Source organism: Epinephelus moara, chromosome 8 (assembly GCF_006386435.1).
Source record: "Epinephelus moara isolate mb chromosome 8, YSFRI_EMoa_1.0, whole genome shotgun sequence".
In the NCBI taxonomy this organism is placed as follows: Eukaryota; Metazoa; Chordata; class Actinopteri; order Perciformes; family Serranidae; genus Epinephelus; species Epinephelus moara.
This window is the reverse complement of record NC_065513.1, coordinates 44,301,642-44,317,043: the sequence shown is the minus strand read 5'-3', so window position 1 is coordinate 44,317,043 and position 15,402 is coordinate 44,301,642. Positions and strand designations below refer to the sequence as shown.

At 50.0% G+C, this 15,402-nt stretch overlaps 2 protein-coding genes across 2 annotated transcripts in view; one reads left to right on the top strand and one right to left on the bottom strand.

Annotated features, from left to right (window-relative positions):
• LOC126394270 (gelsolin-like) overlaps nt 1-2,268 on the top strand; it is a 23,860-nt gene extending 21,592 nt beyond the window's left edge. Inside the window, exons 15-19 of the mRNA XM_050050983.1 lie at nt 581-755; nt 848-969; nt 1,628-1,705; nt 1,787-1,847; nt 2,031-2,268. Of these exons, the coding sequence (XP_049906940.1) occupies nt 581-755; nt 848-969; nt 1,628-1,705; nt 1,787-1,847; nt 2,031-2,194 (600 nt within the window). The 3' untranslated portion in view covers nt 2,195-2,268. The remainder of the gene's footprint in view (nt 1-580; nt 756-847; nt 970-1,627; nt 1,706-1,786; nt 1,848-2,030) is intronic.
• Nucleotides 2,269-4,388: 2,120 nt separating this feature from the next.
• Nucleotides 4,389-15,402, bottom strand: part of LOC126394269 (disabled homolog 2-interacting protein-like) — a 14,139-nt gene continuing 3,125 nt past the window's right edge. The window contains exons 2-18 of the mRNA XM_050050982.1: nt 11,220-11,364; nt 10,947-11,119; nt 10,594-10,865; nt 10,266-10,474; nt 9,735-9,879; nt 9,455-9,599; nt 8,957-9,193; nt 7,772-7,961; nt 7,452-7,687; nt 7,085-7,176; nt 6,494-6,982; nt 5,955-6,229; nt 5,714-5,827; nt 5,506-5,628; nt 5,340-5,419; nt 5,170-5,257; nt 4,389-5,038 (exon numbers count right to left, since the gene is read on the bottom strand). Of these exons, the coding sequence (XP_049906939.1) occupies nt 4,868-5,038; nt 5,170-5,257; nt 5,340-5,419; nt 5,506-5,628; nt 5,714-5,827; nt 5,955-6,229; nt 6,494-6,982; nt 7,085-7,176; nt 7,452-7,687; nt 7,772-7,961; nt 8,957-9,193; nt 9,455-9,599; nt 9,735-9,879; nt 10,266-10,474; nt 10,594-10,865; nt 10,947-11,119; nt 11,220-11,357 (3,177 nt within the window). The 5' untranslated portion in view covers nt 11,358-11,364 and the 3' untranslated portion in view covers nt 4,389-4,867. The remainder of the gene's footprint in view (nt 5,039-5,169; nt 5,258-5,339; nt 5,420-5,505; nt 5,629-5,713; nt 5,828-5,954; nt 6,230-6,493; nt 6,983-7,084; nt 7,177-7,451; nt 7,688-7,771; nt 7,962-8,956; nt 9,194-9,454; nt 9,600-9,734; nt 9,880-10,265; nt 10,475-10,593; nt 10,866-10,946; nt 11,120-11,219; nt 11,365-15,402) is intronic.

The window sequence follows — 15,402 nt, the reverse complement described above, 5'->3', positions numbered from 1 at the left end:
TCTACCGTGTTTTTTTCCCTGTTAAAGGGTTTTTTTGGGGAGTTTTTCCTGATCAGCTGTGAGGGTCATAAGGACAGAGGGATGTCGTATGCTGTAAAGCCCTGTGAGGCAAATTGTGATTTGTGATATTGGGCTTTATAAATAAAATTGATTGATTGATTGATTGATTGATATAAACAATATAAACAGCGTTAGTCCAGTATAAACAATATAACCAGCGTTAGTCCAGTATAAACAATATAAACAGTGTTAGTCCAGTATAAACAATATAACCAGCGTTAGTCCAGTACAACCAGTGTAAGTGCAGTATAAACAATATAAACAGCGTTAGTCCAGTATAAACAATATAACCAGCGTTAGTCCAGTATAAACAATATAACCACCGTCAGTCCAGTACAACCAGTGTAACCAGTGTTAGTCCAGTACAACCAGTGTAACCAGTGTTAGTCCAGTATAAACAATATAAACAGCGTTAGTCCAGTATAAACAATATAACCACCGTCAGTCCAGTACAACCAGTGTAACCAGTGTTAGTCCAGTATAACTAGTATAACCAGTGTCTCTGCGGTGTTGTCCTCAGGTGGATCCGTCCTCGCCCAGTCTGAACTCCAGTGACGTGTTCCTTCTGGTCTCTTCTGGTGGATCGTGGATGTGGAGAGGGGGGAGCAGCAGCTCAGCTGAAGCTCAGGGAGCTGAACACTTGGCTGGAGTCCTGCAGGTGACCCCCACCCAGCTGGAGGAGGGTGAGGAGGAAGGTGAGGGGGCGGGGTCATGGAGGTCTTGGAGGTGATGCTTGGTCCACGATGAACTCTGTTGAACCTGAACGGAGAGTTTCTCTGTGTTACAGGTGCATTTTGGGATGCACTGGGGGGGCAGGAGGACTACTGTCACTACCCCCGTCTGAAGAACAACATGGAGGCTCATCCTCCTCGTCTGTTTGCCTGCTCCAACAAGACCGGAAACTTCCTGGTGTGTACCAAGGCTATTCAAGAGAAGGCTGAGACACGGGGTCAAACATGGGGGGATTGCACATGTGCAGTAAAATCTGGTCTGCACTTCCTCAAAGGCTCAGTAGATGGCGTGAGGCCGCGGAATAAGGGGGATGTGCATGCATGTCATTTTCACAGCTTATTACTGGACTGTCACTGGTGGCCTGCGTTGTGGGTGAGAATGACAGAGATGCAATTCCGACAACTTCAGGCAGCCGCCGTCCAAAAGTCCAAGCAGACCGCACCAAGCGCACTCCTTGATCGCCTGAGCGGATCCTGCGCTTTTTATCTAGCGCCCCTGCTGTCACCCTCCAGCATCGCAGCTCAAGTTACACTGCACATGTGCAATCCCCCCATGTTTGACCCCGTGTCTCAGCCTTCTCTTGAATAGCCTTGGTGTGTACATCAGCCTGGTCACATGATCACAGTGGGTTCTATGTTGTTGGTTCACAACCTGAAAGAGGCTCAGTGTTTCCTGGTTACTGGTGGTTACACCAGCACTTTGAGATTGCTAAAATTTAAAGTGCAATACAAATAAAATTTATTATTATTATTACACTGCACAGTGGTTGCTAGGGTGGACTCAGGTGGTGTTACATCATCTCACTCTGTGTGTGTGTGTGTGTGTGTGTGTTCAGATGGAGGAGGTTCCAGGTGAGCTGACGCAGGATGACCTCGCCCCTGATGATGTCATGATCTTGGATACCTGGGACCAGGTGAGTCTCCAGCCATGACCATGGCTACATGTCTCGCCTGCCTGTCCTCTGTGTCTCCTCACTTCCCGTGTCCTCCTGCAGGTGTTTGTTTGGATCGGAAACGAAGCTCGTGAGGATGAGAAGACGGAGGCGACAGCATCAGGTGAGACAGACAGGAAGTTAGCCTGAAAGAGAGACAGGAAGTTAGCAGGATAAATGTGGAAGCTAGAAAACTTCGTAACACTTTCTGTAGTTAAAATTATATTGCTAACAGCTAACAGCTAACTGTTTGTAGCTGTCACACCTGACTCCAGATGCTAACAGCTAACTGTGTGTGTGTGTGTAGCTGTCGGGTACCTGGAGAGTGACCTGGCTGACAGAGACCCTCGGACCCCGATTGTGACAGTGAAACAGGGCTTTGAACCGCCAACCTTCACGGGCTGGTTCCTGGGCTGGAACCAAGAGTACTGGAGCGACGACCCGCTGGAGCGCGCCACTGCGGGCCTGTGACAGACTGACATCACTTCCTGTTCACACCTGTCTGTCACTGCTTTGATCTGATAAATAAACCATGTGTGTCATCAGTGATGTGTGTGTGTGTGTGTGTGTGTGTGCGTGTGTGAGAGAGAGAGAGAGAGAGTGTGTGTGTGTGTGAGAGAGTGTGTGAGTGATCTCCATGGTAACAGTCAGGTCGTTAATAGTTTATTGGAGCATCTCTTTATAAATACAGATGATAAATAACAAGAACAGAAGAACAGAGACAGAAGCCACAGTGAACACCGCAGAATCCTACACAGTCCAGTAGAGTCTAGATGGTCCAGTAGAGTCCAGGGGAGCCTAGTTGAGTCAAGTATACAGTCCAGTAGAGTCCATTAGAGCCCAGATGGGTCCAGTAGAGTTCATTTGAGTTCGGCAGAGTTTAGATGGGTCCAGGACAGCAGACGTGCGTGTGTTCACAAACAATTCATCACAATTTAAAGTTTTTACTGTTTTACAATAAAATCTGTTGTTTACATTAAAATCCGTAAATTCTCTGAAACACAAACTAACGTCAAACTCTTTCAACGCTACGGAAGCCCAGAGCAGCCAACACATGGAGCTAGGCTAACACTTCCCCCTGCTTCCAGTCTTTGTGCTAACCTAGGCTAACCTGGACCTGATCTGAGTCTGAGACAAATGTGTCGCACTGTTCCTTTAAGACAAAATCTAAACACAAAGAGCCTAAAAAAAAGATCAATATATTCAAACTGTTGACGCGTCGTCTCTTTAAATAAAGTTTCACTTTGTCAGCTAAACACCAGAGCCATATACAGGTGGGGTTGGTCCAACTGGACTGATCCTCATATGTGAATGTGTGACTGAACCAGAGCCTTGTAGAGCAGGAGCTGTTCCAGTCCGCCCAATCAGAGCAGAGCTATTTACACTGAGAGTTCCAACAATCGGACCAGAGCCATTTACAGGTGGAGCTGAGCGATCAGAGAGATGTGCAGTCTGTTGGAAGTTTCTGGCTCTCAGCAGGAAGTACCAAAAGGAAACAGGATATGATGTCAGACTTTGTAAGGTGTTCAAAAAGGAAACATGCAAACAAATACAGGGACTGCATCCCAAGTCTCTTAAAATTACTGCTAACCACCTTATCTAGCCACCTTAGCTAACTGTTTAGTCCCTTCCACTTAGGAAAACATGTAAGGAGTCAGGAGTAAGGAGCGATGAGCGAGCATTGTCGGTTTGAGAGACATGAGACGGCCTTACTCTGAAGCGTCACGTAAAGCGACGTCCTATTCTGGTGACGGCGCGACAGCTGGATCTGCTGCATAACGGAGCCAACGTTTGGCGTACATCCCAAGTCCCCCCCGCCGGCATGACTTTGGTCACAGACTTTTGCATGTATTACCATTGTTATTGAGTCATTTGCTGAAGTTTGTCGCAATTAAAGAACGGTCTGTAGCCCTGCCACTGTGATGAGCATCATTATCATTATTATTATCATCATCATTATTATCACTATTATTAAATCCACTCGCCATCATTCAACAAGTCAGCTGCTGAGTGAATAAGACATATCAGACCTGTCAGTCTACCTCAACCAATCAATTTTATTTATAAAGCCCAATATCACAAATCACAATTTGCCTCACAGGGCTTTACAGCATACGACATCCCTCTGTCCTTATGACCCTCACAGCTGATCAGGAAAAACTCCCCAAAAAACCCTTTAACGGGGAAAAAACGGTAGAAACCTCAGGAAGAGCAACTGAGGAGGGATCCCTCTTCCAGGACGGACAGACGTGCAATAGATGTCGTACAGAACAGATCAGCATAATAAATTAACAGTAATCTGTATGACACAATGAGACACAGAGAGAGAGAGAGAGACAGAGAGAGAGAGAGAGACAGAGAGAGAGATGCAGGACAGACGGTTATGACTGTAGCTTACAACAACATTAATGAAAGTAATATTAATCAATATTAATATTAATAATTAATATTACCTACAGGCTATTAAACATTATTCCACTCACATGACATGATTACCTACAGGCTATTAAACATTATTCCACTCACATGACATGCAGGACAATTAATGATGGGCAAACCGTTACTCGTTACTCTTTGTAGTCACGTAGGCATGTGAATTACAGCGTTTCATTGCAAAGGATGCATGTAACGGGTACACTTGCGCTGTTTCTCCGCCATCTCGTTCAAATGGATGCATGTAACGGGTACACTTGCGCTGTTTCTCCGCCATCTCGTTCAAATGAGCCAGATGTAGGAGGCGGGTATTCATACGTCAGAGCCTCAAGCTGAAAAAGACTTCCTGTTAGGAACCTCTCGTGTTACCTTACTCATCGCACCTAACAGATCCCTCCTAACTCCTAACGCTAACTCCTGAGACATGAGACGGCCTTAAAGATGGCGGACCTTGAACGACTTCCGGTTCAAGTCAGGAGTTAGGAGTTAGCAGTATACAATTAAGAGACTTGGGATGCAGTCAGGGACTGAGGGGTAACCTAGCAACAAGGGCGGAGTCAGGTCAGATCCACCTCTGTAGGAGGTGACAGTTGATTGACAGGTCTGTGGCGACTACGACAGCATTGATTGGTTGATTTAAAGGCGTGGTTAATGAGTAAGCCCCTCCTCCCGCCTGCAGTAAGAGCCAATCAGAGCTCAGCAGCCGGTCGCTCAGCAGTTGCCGGAGTTACGGAACTCTCCGTTCTCTGTGATCTGCAGAGATGACGTGTTGCTAGGAGACAGGCCGTTCCTCTGTGATGTCACAGCGTACCGCTCCTTCAGCTGAGTCAGAGCCGCCATTAGACGACTGTTCGCTGCATCGAGACTCGCTATCCTCTTCTCCTGAGAGACAGACGGACAGAGAGAGAGACAGACAGGAAGTTTATTTGCATATCAAGAGAAGACGTCACAAAGTCACTGAGCAAGAACAAGCCTGAAAAGAGACAGACAGAGACAGACGGACAGACAGGTACCTGCGCCTCTATGATCTTCTGTTTGGAGTCGACCACAGCCTGCATGTCAGAGTGATCCTTCTTCAGCTCCTCCTCTACAGCCATCAACCTGCACACAGACACACAGGTGAGAAGTGACAGACAGGTGAGAGGAGACAGAAGTGGGGACAGACAGGTGTGTGGGGACAGACCTGCTGATGATGCTGTTCATCTGGAGGTCTTTATCATCCTGCAGTCTCCTCAGTCGACTCTCTGTGTCCTCCAGCCGCACCTGAGACACACATAGCAGAGTCATGTGACCATCAGGTGTGACGGACAGGTCAGGTGTGAGTCCAGGTGCTCAGGTGTGGGACTCACCTGGTACTCCTGCAGCATGCGTTGGTTCTGCTGATCCTGGACCAGCAGTCGGGCCTCACACTCGTCCTGACGCAATGCAGCAACTCGCAACTTCTCCTGCAGCAACGCAATCTCCTGCTGGTACTACACACACACACACACACACACACACAGTGTCAGACCCACTAAAACCAGTTCAGACCCAGTAGAACCAGTAAGAGTCTCCTACCTTCTCTATGAGGGCATCATCATGACGATCATCCTCTGTCTCGCCGTAGGAGGAGGCGGAGTTCATGTTGAGCAGCCAGGCGGCGGTGCGGTCCAAGGCACAGGGGGACGGAGCCTGAACACACACACACACACACACACACACATATATACACAGTTACACACTGCGCCTGTCCGTCATCTCCATGACAACACCTCTAATCACCAGCGGGGATAGGTTACCATGGTAACCGCCCCGTTACCTTGGCAGCAGGGCGTTGTTTCTCGGGGCTGTCCCCTTTAGATGATGATGATGTCTGTCTGAGCCGCGACTGACCGCTGCTTGGCCAATCAGGACTTGATGACATCATGCTGCCGGAGGCGGGGCGAGGAGGGTAGGCGGAGCCTCCACCACCGCTGAGCATGCTGGGAGGTGTCCGACCACGAGGAGGTCCCGGCGGAGCAGAGGAGGGGGGAGGGGGCTGATCGATGCGCCTCTGAGGACCTGAGGAGCTCTGACGAATGGGGGCGGAGCTACCTGAGGAGCAACAACAGTGACATCATCAGAATCATCCAATCAGAGAGCTACACATGTTGTACCACCAGCCTGTTGCTATAGATAGAAACCAGTAGACACTGAGTCCCTCCAGGTGGATGTCCAACAGGACGAGTGTCTCACTGTGTCCACCTGAAGGGACTAACCTCAGCACCTCCTGATGGAGCCTTAAGCTCCGCCCACAGTGAGCGGTGTGTTCTCATGTGGGAGGAGCTTTGTTTCGGACATTAAAGTGACTTCCTGTACCTGTGAGCGTCTCCGACAGAGACAGAGCGCGTCTCGAGTATTCCTCGCCGCTGCTGCTGCTCGACATGGCCGACATCCTCTCCCCCCTCTCGCCCCCTCCCAGCCCCACAGACATCTGGGTAAGAAACGCAGGTTTGGTTGCCAAGGCGTTCCTGTCTTCGGCGTTTCCCTGCGACCCCGCCGAGCCGTCTGAGGGTGTGGCGTCTGTCTGCTGCTGGTGCTGCTGCTGTGGTTGCCGTGGTGACGTGGTGGTCATGTGATACACGGGGTTCTGGAAGGAGAGGGGGAGGAGCCCCGTCCTGCGCTGCCACTGGCTGTCGTCAAGGCCGTCGCTAGGGGAGGAGTCTTGTAGGTCAACCAGAGACAGACTGCGGCTCTCATTGGTCAGCTCTGGCCCCTCCCTCCGGCCCCCATTGGCCATCTCAAACCCCCCCTCGTTCTCATTGGGCTCCGAGTACGACGAGCTTGGTGCTGGAGAGCCCTGCACGCCTGCAGGAAGTGACACCAGCAGGACAGGAAAGGTCAGATTCAGAGGTCAAAGGTCACAGACCGAGGTCAGAGGTTATGTGAGGGGTAAAGGCCAAAGGTCACCTGATGCGGGCTGCAGACTGGATCCTTTAGTGACGAAGAACAGATCTTTGTTTTCTGGAGTCGGAGACGGAAGTCTGGTGAAATCTACCAAACTAAACACACACACACACACACACACACACACACACACACAGTTACACGCTGTGCCTGTCTGATGTCTCCATGACAACACCTCATCGTTAAGTCTTAATAATTGTAATAATAAATGAATAATAAATCTTAAATAATCACTGATCATTGTTGTTTATTGATTGTTTATATAACAATGTGTTGCCCTGAGGCCCCGCCCCCACTCAGCTGTGATTGGTCAGTGTTCCTTTTAGCAGAGGTGCTGGATGCTAATGCTAACAGGAAACATGATGCTAACCCTCCGTCCAGTCCAACGCCGCCCTGCAGGCCGATGGAGGGATTACAGGTGGCCAGAGGAGGGGACAGAGGCGGGGACAGAGGGGGCGGAGACAGAGGCGGTGGGGACACCACACGCTGAGGCTCCGGAGAGGAAACAGATGCGCCCCCTGGATTAGCCACGCCCCCAGGGTTAGCCAGAGCCACCGACACTTCCCTGAGGATCCGAGGAAGAGGACCGAGCTTCGCCAGACATGACTGGAGAAGGACAAAGACAGAGACACCTCAGCTCACTCTCATATCTGCATACTAAACATGAAGTCACCTGGTCAGGTGCGTTACCTGGTCGAGCTCGGTCAGCAAGGTGTGCAGGGTGGACAGCTCTCGGCCGAGGTCAATGTATCCGTCGAAGCCGGCGGTGTGGTTCAGTCCGTCAGGGTTGGAGATCTCCTGCAGGAAGCGCTGCATGCTGCTCCACTGACGCTCCACGAAGTCGTTCATGAACAACATGTACTCCTCCTTAGTCCCAAACCTGACGCACAGGGGACACACACAGGGGACACACACAGGTGACAGGTGACACACACAGGGGACAGGTGACACACACAGGTGACAGGTGACACACACAGGGGACACACACAGGGGACAGGGGACACACACAGGGGACACACACAGGTGACAGGTGACACACACAGGTGACAGGTGACACACACAGGGGACAGGTGACACACACAGGGGACACACAAAGGGGACAGGTGACACACACAGGGAACACACACAGGTGACAGGTGACACACAGGGGACAGGTGACACACACAGGGGACAGGTGACACACACAGGGGACACACATAGGTGACAGGTGACACACACAGGTGACAGGTGACACACACAGGGGACAAGTGACACACACAGGGGACACACACAGGGGACAGGTGACACACACAGGGAACACACACAGGTGACAGGTGACACACAGGGGACAGGTGACACACACAGGTGACAGGTGACACACACAGGGGACAGGTGACACACACAGGTGACAGGTGACAAGTATTGATACAGGTGAACAAACAATACAGGTACTCACCTAAAGGTCAAAGCCCCTTCCTCCTTCACAATAAAAGCCCTGTAGCTACTTCACAATAAAAGTCCCTACCTCCTTTACAATAAGAGCTCTGCGGCTCCTTCACAATAAAAGTCCTGTGGCTCCTTCACAATAAAAGCCCTGCAGCTTCTTCATAATAAAAGCGCCAACCTCCTTTATAATAAGAGCCCTGCGGCTCCTTCACAATAAAAGCCCTGCAGCTCCTTCACAATAAAAGCCCCAACCTCCTTTACAATAAGAGCCTGCAGCTCTTTCACAATAAAAGCCCTGCAGCTCCTTCATAATAAAAGCCCCAACCTCCTTTACAACAAAAGCCCCAACCTCCTTTGCTGTAAGAGCCTGCGGCTCCTTCACAATAAAAGCCCCAACCTCCTTCACAATAAAAGCCCTGTAGCTGCTTAACAATAAGAGCGCAGACTCACTTGCTGAAGTTGGCGAGGTTCTGGATGACCTTGGCGATGAGGGTCAGAGTTCTTGCCGAGCGTTCGTCGGGGTACTCCTGCATCAGGTCGAACAGCGACGGTGACATCACAGCAGGACACAGGAAGCGCAGGAACAACGAGGCGCTGATGAGACGCTCGCTGATATCTGGTCGCCCCCGGTTACTGCACTCCTGTCGCCATGACGCAAACACTTCCTTCAGCTCCCGAGGGAAGACCCTGAGAGACGCCGGGGGGTGGAGTTATAGAGTGTGTGTTTACACTGTGTGTATTACAGAGTGTGTAGTGTATGTACCTGTGTGTATCACAGAGAGTGTAGTGTGTGTTTACAGTGTGTGTATTACAGAGTGTGTAGTGTGTGTACCTGTGTGTGTGTAGAGTGCGTAGTGTGTGTCTGTGTACCTGTATGTATCACAGAGAGTGTAGTGTGTGTACAGTGTGTATTACAGAGTGTGTGTAGTGTGTGTAGTGTGTGTGTACCTGTAGGAGTCGAGGATCTTGCAGAAGGCGAGCTCGCAGCACATCCTCAGGTTGGCCTGATGCTCAGAGAGGTCAGAGGTCACACAGCGAGACGGGTCGACCTCACAGTTCTCGTCTGACTCATACAGAGCTTTGATGAACTCACCTGGACACACACACACACACACACACACACACACATACACACACATACACACACAGGGGTCAGGTTAAAGCTCGGCCTCAGTGTGTGTGTAGTATGTTGTTGTGTATTGTGTGTAGTATATTGTGTGTTGTGTACCGAGGGCGTCCTGCAGGTACTTCTGTCCAATTAGCTTCAGGTATTCTTCGATGCTCTTTGTCGCCAGCGTGTTCTCTCTGAAGATCAGCTGGTCGTTGTCACGGCAACGGTCCACCTCTGACATCATCAGGTCAGTCAGGAAGTCCTGTAGAGAGGGAAAACTTTATTCAAAGCCTGTGGGCGTACAGAGGTCATGTGATGTGATGAGGTCACAGGAAGTTTGTGCGGTGGTCTGATCAGGACTCAGCAGTTCCGGGTTTTTAAAGACACCTGAGAACAGACAGGTGAGTTCACCTGAAAACACCTGGTGGTTTTATTTTGAAGGCCAGGATCAGGATCCAGGTGAAATGGGCGGGGTGTATGTCAGATGTAGGGGGCGGAGTTACGGTGATGGGCGGGGTGTATGTCTGGTGTAGGGGGCGGAGTTATGGTGGCGGGCGGGGTGTACGTCAGATGTAGGGCGGGGTTATGGTGGGGGGCGGGGTGTATGTCAGGTGTAGGGGGCGGGGTCATTGTGATCGGCGGGTTTACCTTGGCCTTCCCAGTGCTGTGCAGGATGTGGACGAGCGCAGCGGCGAGCTCCTCTTTGGCTCTCAGACTGATGGAGGCCTCCAGCGTGTTGCAGAGCAGCAGGTAGTTGGAGCTGATGTACTCTGCGAACTCTTTGTACTGCTCCATCGGCAGGATGACGATACTCTGATAGCGAGCTTTGATCCGGACCGTCGGCACCGACGACTTACCTGAAACAGGAAACACCTCAAAATGATCATTTCTTCACTTCCTGTTTTCAGTTTGATTCATTCTCTAAAACCTTTTGACCTTAGACTTGAGTGACACAAACAAAGTCTGATCAACCTACCCCTGCTGGTACTGGGCGTGCTCACTGAGTACCACTTCTCCACCAGCTGTCTGCCTGTCACCATGGCGACAGGGATGTTGACCAACCCGACGTAGCTGCTCTTATCCTTCTTCCTCTTCCTGTCGGTGTCTTTGTACAAGTGGAGCGTGACGGCGCTGATGGAGGGCAGACTACTGAAGTCGAATCGTTCTCCCCAGAAGATGTTGTCTGTCTTCAGTTTACATGACGTCCGAGCGTAAAGACTGTCGTCCAGACACAGCTCGCAGAAATACCTGAAGTACACACACACTATTGTCACATACGAGTGTAGCCCCTCCTACATGTTATAAAGACGCAAGGTGTAGCGCCCCCACCTTTTCTTAGCGGGCAGGTCCTTGGCCTCGATGACCCACACCGTCAGGACGTTCTCCACCCTCCTGCTGTTGTCCTTGTTGGGGTGGACGGCTCGTCTCAGGTTCTCCATCCATTTGTCTCGTTCTGCTGCCGAACGACAGGAGAAACACTTTGTCCCTGTGGTGGTGGTTACCTAGGAGACAAAGGGTGGAGGTTATCACCACGGAGACAAGGGGTGTGGTTAAGGTATGGGCGTGGCTGATATGTGGTTGTGGTCATGGTGGGCGTGTCACCTCGAAGCAGTAGTCCTGACCCAGCAGGGATGAGTGAACGGGTTTGATGATCACTGATTGGTCCATCCTGAGCTCCAGAGACGACACACAGCCGGTGCTTAGCAACGACTCCTGGCTACCACAACGCAGCCGCCGCATCACACACCTGAAAGACAGGTAACAGCCAATCACAGGAGGTGGAGAGGGGACGTAGGGGACTGATAACTGATATGTGACGTGATACTTTACTTTACTCAGGTGATCTGAGCTGTGTCTCCACATTATTCTCCCATCATACCTTACATTATTATAGACGCAGCTTCCAGCACTGAACTGGAACAGGTGTTTTCCTATTGTAACTGTTTGAAACAGTATGCTAACAGTACGCTAACGGTACGCTAACGGTATGCTAACAGTATGCTATTCCTCTTTTCTGGAGCTATTGTGAAATAAAACATGTGGAACACACTTCCTGTTCCACCTCAGACGGTATAACGTGATCACATCTCTGTCGTCTCTGACAGGCGTCTCAAAGCATCGGCGTCTCAAAGCATCGGCTGTTTTCCTTTTTAACCAAGCATTAGCGATTAGCTTCCCCTGCTCCATTAGCATATTGTTAAATTTAACAGAGCCTGAGCTAGCTCGCAGTAAACATCTACTCCTATCAGATGATTTATGATGTCTTATGACTCATAAACAGACAGAAACACATGACACAAACAGTTTACATAATTCAGATTTAATTTTAGCCCCATGTAAAGTTAAAAAACCCGATGTTTACCAGCTGACACCCAGATCGTCTGCCCTAATAACAGTATAGGCTTTTTATAACTGCTGACTTAATAAATCAGAGTTTTACTGAGTTGAGTGAAACATGACGCTGAATTCAGCAGCAGAGCTCAGTAATATCAGTCATATAAAGTAGTGGTAAAACAAATAACATTCATTTTACATGATATAAAAGAATGAAGGTAAATCAGTAAGACTCAGAACAGATGACTAAACACTCAGTCCAGTGTGCTCTAATCTGATTGTGCCGTCGAGTGGACAGATATGGGAACATAATTTATACCAAATACTATTAAAACAGATTCCCCTCCGAAACTGGTGAAATGGTTTCACCCAATATTAAACATCTTCAGACATCAGAAATGTTCATGTTAACAGGTTATTTCCTGTCGTCCTAACGCGCATTTGATGCTCGAAGACGTTTTATTTTAACCTGTTAAAGAGGCAACAGATAGCAACTTTTCCTAAATATATCATGATGAAAATAATGTGGGTTGCACAGGGTAGTGTCCACAGTAAAATCAGACTATCAGCGTTTACATAGGTTACTTAGTGGCTTTGCAATCTTTGCAATAAGCTTCTGCCACTGGGACGAAATTTCGCGGAAAAAAATCTGCTTTACGGCAGGAAACACGTCACGTATTGCGAAACTGGTCGGTCAGCCAATCAGGGACTGGAGCTGGTCCTTATGAGGAGTTTTTTTTTTTTAGTTGGGCATGAGATAGTTGAGTCACGAGCACAATGGCAGACGGGCAAAGTTTGGAAACAACTGAAAAACGGCTTAGCAAAATAAAAGGAGCTCCTCTGTGTGAGGAGGCAAAGAAGAGCAAAAAGGAGAGTGATAAAAGAAGAGGAAAAACAAGAGTAAACCTCAGTCAGGCGTTCAAGAGATGGAGGGAGCTCCGTGACCAAAGAGGCTTCAAAACCCATGTCCAGCTAGCTTTCTTTCTAATGGATCAGTAAGTAACACGGCTAAATGTTAGCTAGACCAGAGAGGACTGTACTGTACTGGCTGCTAGTTCATTCCTAGCTGGCCAGCATCGCAAATCGCCGCAACCAGGGAGCGGGTAGCGAGTGTTGGTCGGCTGACATCCTGGTTGCCATTCTACGGCAGCCCTCGGACAGTGATACCCCCCTCCCTTCCTTCTGTTCTCTTCTCACGGAGGCAGCTATCGACGGACATCGCCCAGCTAAGTTACGCCCAGCTAAGGGAACACTGGACTTTCCACTGCAACGGCCTTAGACTGAGGAGCATCAAAATCAGTTAACGTTAGTCCACACAGCCCTCCAAAGTTGGCCTGGAGAGCAGGGAGATCATGTCGGTCACTGGCCATAAATGTGAGGGCAGCCTTTGCAGCTACTGGGCACCCAGCATCTCCGACCGGGAGAAGTGGAGTAAAATCCTCTCCTCTGCTCCCGTTTGTCTGGTGAACGCCTCTCCTCTGTCAAAACACTCTGCCAGCAATTTAATAATATTGATGCCAGATGTAACATTGGAATATTTTAGTAGTAAGCCATGTTCTAAGCAGGATAATGTATAGTGAGCCGGTGACAGTTGAAAAATAACTTCGCTGTGCGTCGGGGTTCCATTCCCCTGTCGGGAGTTATTTTTCAACAGTCACCTTCCATTCCCCTGTCGGGAGTTATTTTTCAACAGTCACCGGCTCACTATACATTATCCCTTATGTGAAAGGGAAAAAACGCTCGGCTGCTGGGAAACGTTGCCCTACGGGGAGCCAAAATGCGTGCTAAAGTGCCCTCCTGGGAACCAAAACGCACGCTAAAGTGCCCTACGGGGAGCCAAAACGCGTGCTAAAGTGCCCTCCTGGGAGCCAAAACGCGTGCTAAAGTGTCCTCCTGGGAGCCAAAAGGCCCACTAAAGTGCCCTCCTGGGAGCCAAAACGCGTGCTAAAGTGTCCTCCTGGGAGCCAAAAGGCCCGCTAAAGTGCCCTCCTGGGAGCCAAAACGCACGCTAAAGTGCCCTCCTGGGAGCCAAAACGCGCGCTAAAGTGTCTTCCTGGGAGCCAAAAGGCCCGCTAAAGTGCCCTCCTGGGAGCCAAAACGCGCGCTAAAGTGCCCCCCTGGGAGCCAAACGGCCCGCTAAAGTGCCCTCCTGGGAGCCAAAACGAGCGCTAAAGTGCCCTCCTGGGAGCCAAAACGCGCACTAAAGTGTCCTCCTGGGAGCCAAACGGCCCGCTAAAGTGCCCTCCTGGGAGCCAAAACGCGCGCTAAAGTGCCCTCCTGGGAGCCAAAATGCGCGCTAAAGTGCCCTCCTGGGAGCCAAAACGCGCACTAAAGTGTCCCTCCTGGGAGCCAGACGGCCCGCTAAAGTGCCCTCCTGGGCGCGAAAACGCGCGCTAAAGTGCCCTCCTGGGAGCCAAAACGTGCGCTAAAGTGCCCTCCTGGGAGCCTAAACGCACGCTAAAGTGCCCTCCTGGGAGCCAAAAGGCCCACTAAAGTGCCCTCCTGGGAGCCAAAACGCACGCTAAAGTGCCCTCCTGGGAGCCAAAACAAGCGCTAAAGTGTCCTCCTGGGAGCCAAAACGCGCGCTAAAGTGCGCTAAAGAGACATGCGCTAAAGTGCCCTTTGTTTTTCTTTTCACCCCTGCCCTTCAAAAAGCCTGTGCACGCCACTGGTGTCCACACACCTTCTCATTCTATACATAGACGTATACTAGTGGCTTTACAGCCTACATTTTATTGATTATCTCTGATTCCCATGGTCAATTTGGTCGTTGCGACAGTGCGAGCAACACCGCTGACGCTAGGTGGCGCCAAGCCAAAAAAAAAAAATCCTATCTGTTGCCTCTTTAAGACAAATTATCGCCACTCAGTGTTCCACAGTCAGCAGGACTGTCCACTGAAGTAATGTCTGCACAGTGAGACCTGTTCATGACAGCACCAACCACCAGGATGTCACCAAGACAACACAACCCGCCCCACGTGTTATGTATGTCTGTTAGTTTGTGGTAAGCAATAGTCACGGCCCCACTGTTCATACCTACATAGTCACGGCCGCACTGTTCATACCTACTTATGTATGTAGTCACAGCCCCACTGTTCATACCTACATAGTCACAGCCCCACTGTTAATACCTACGTACGTACGTATGTAGTCACAGCCCCACTGTTCATACCTACATACGTACGTATGTAGTCACAGCCCCACTGTTCATACCTACGTAGTCACGGCCGCACTGTTCATACCTACTTATGTATGTAGTCACAGCCCCACTGTTCATACCTACATAGTCACAGCCCCACTGTTAATACCTACGTACGTATGTAGTCACAGCCCCACTGTTCATACCTACGTAGTCACGGCCACACTGTTCATACCTACTTATGTATGTAGTCACAGCCCCACTGTTCATACCTACATAGTCACAGCCCCACTGTTAATACCTACGTACGTA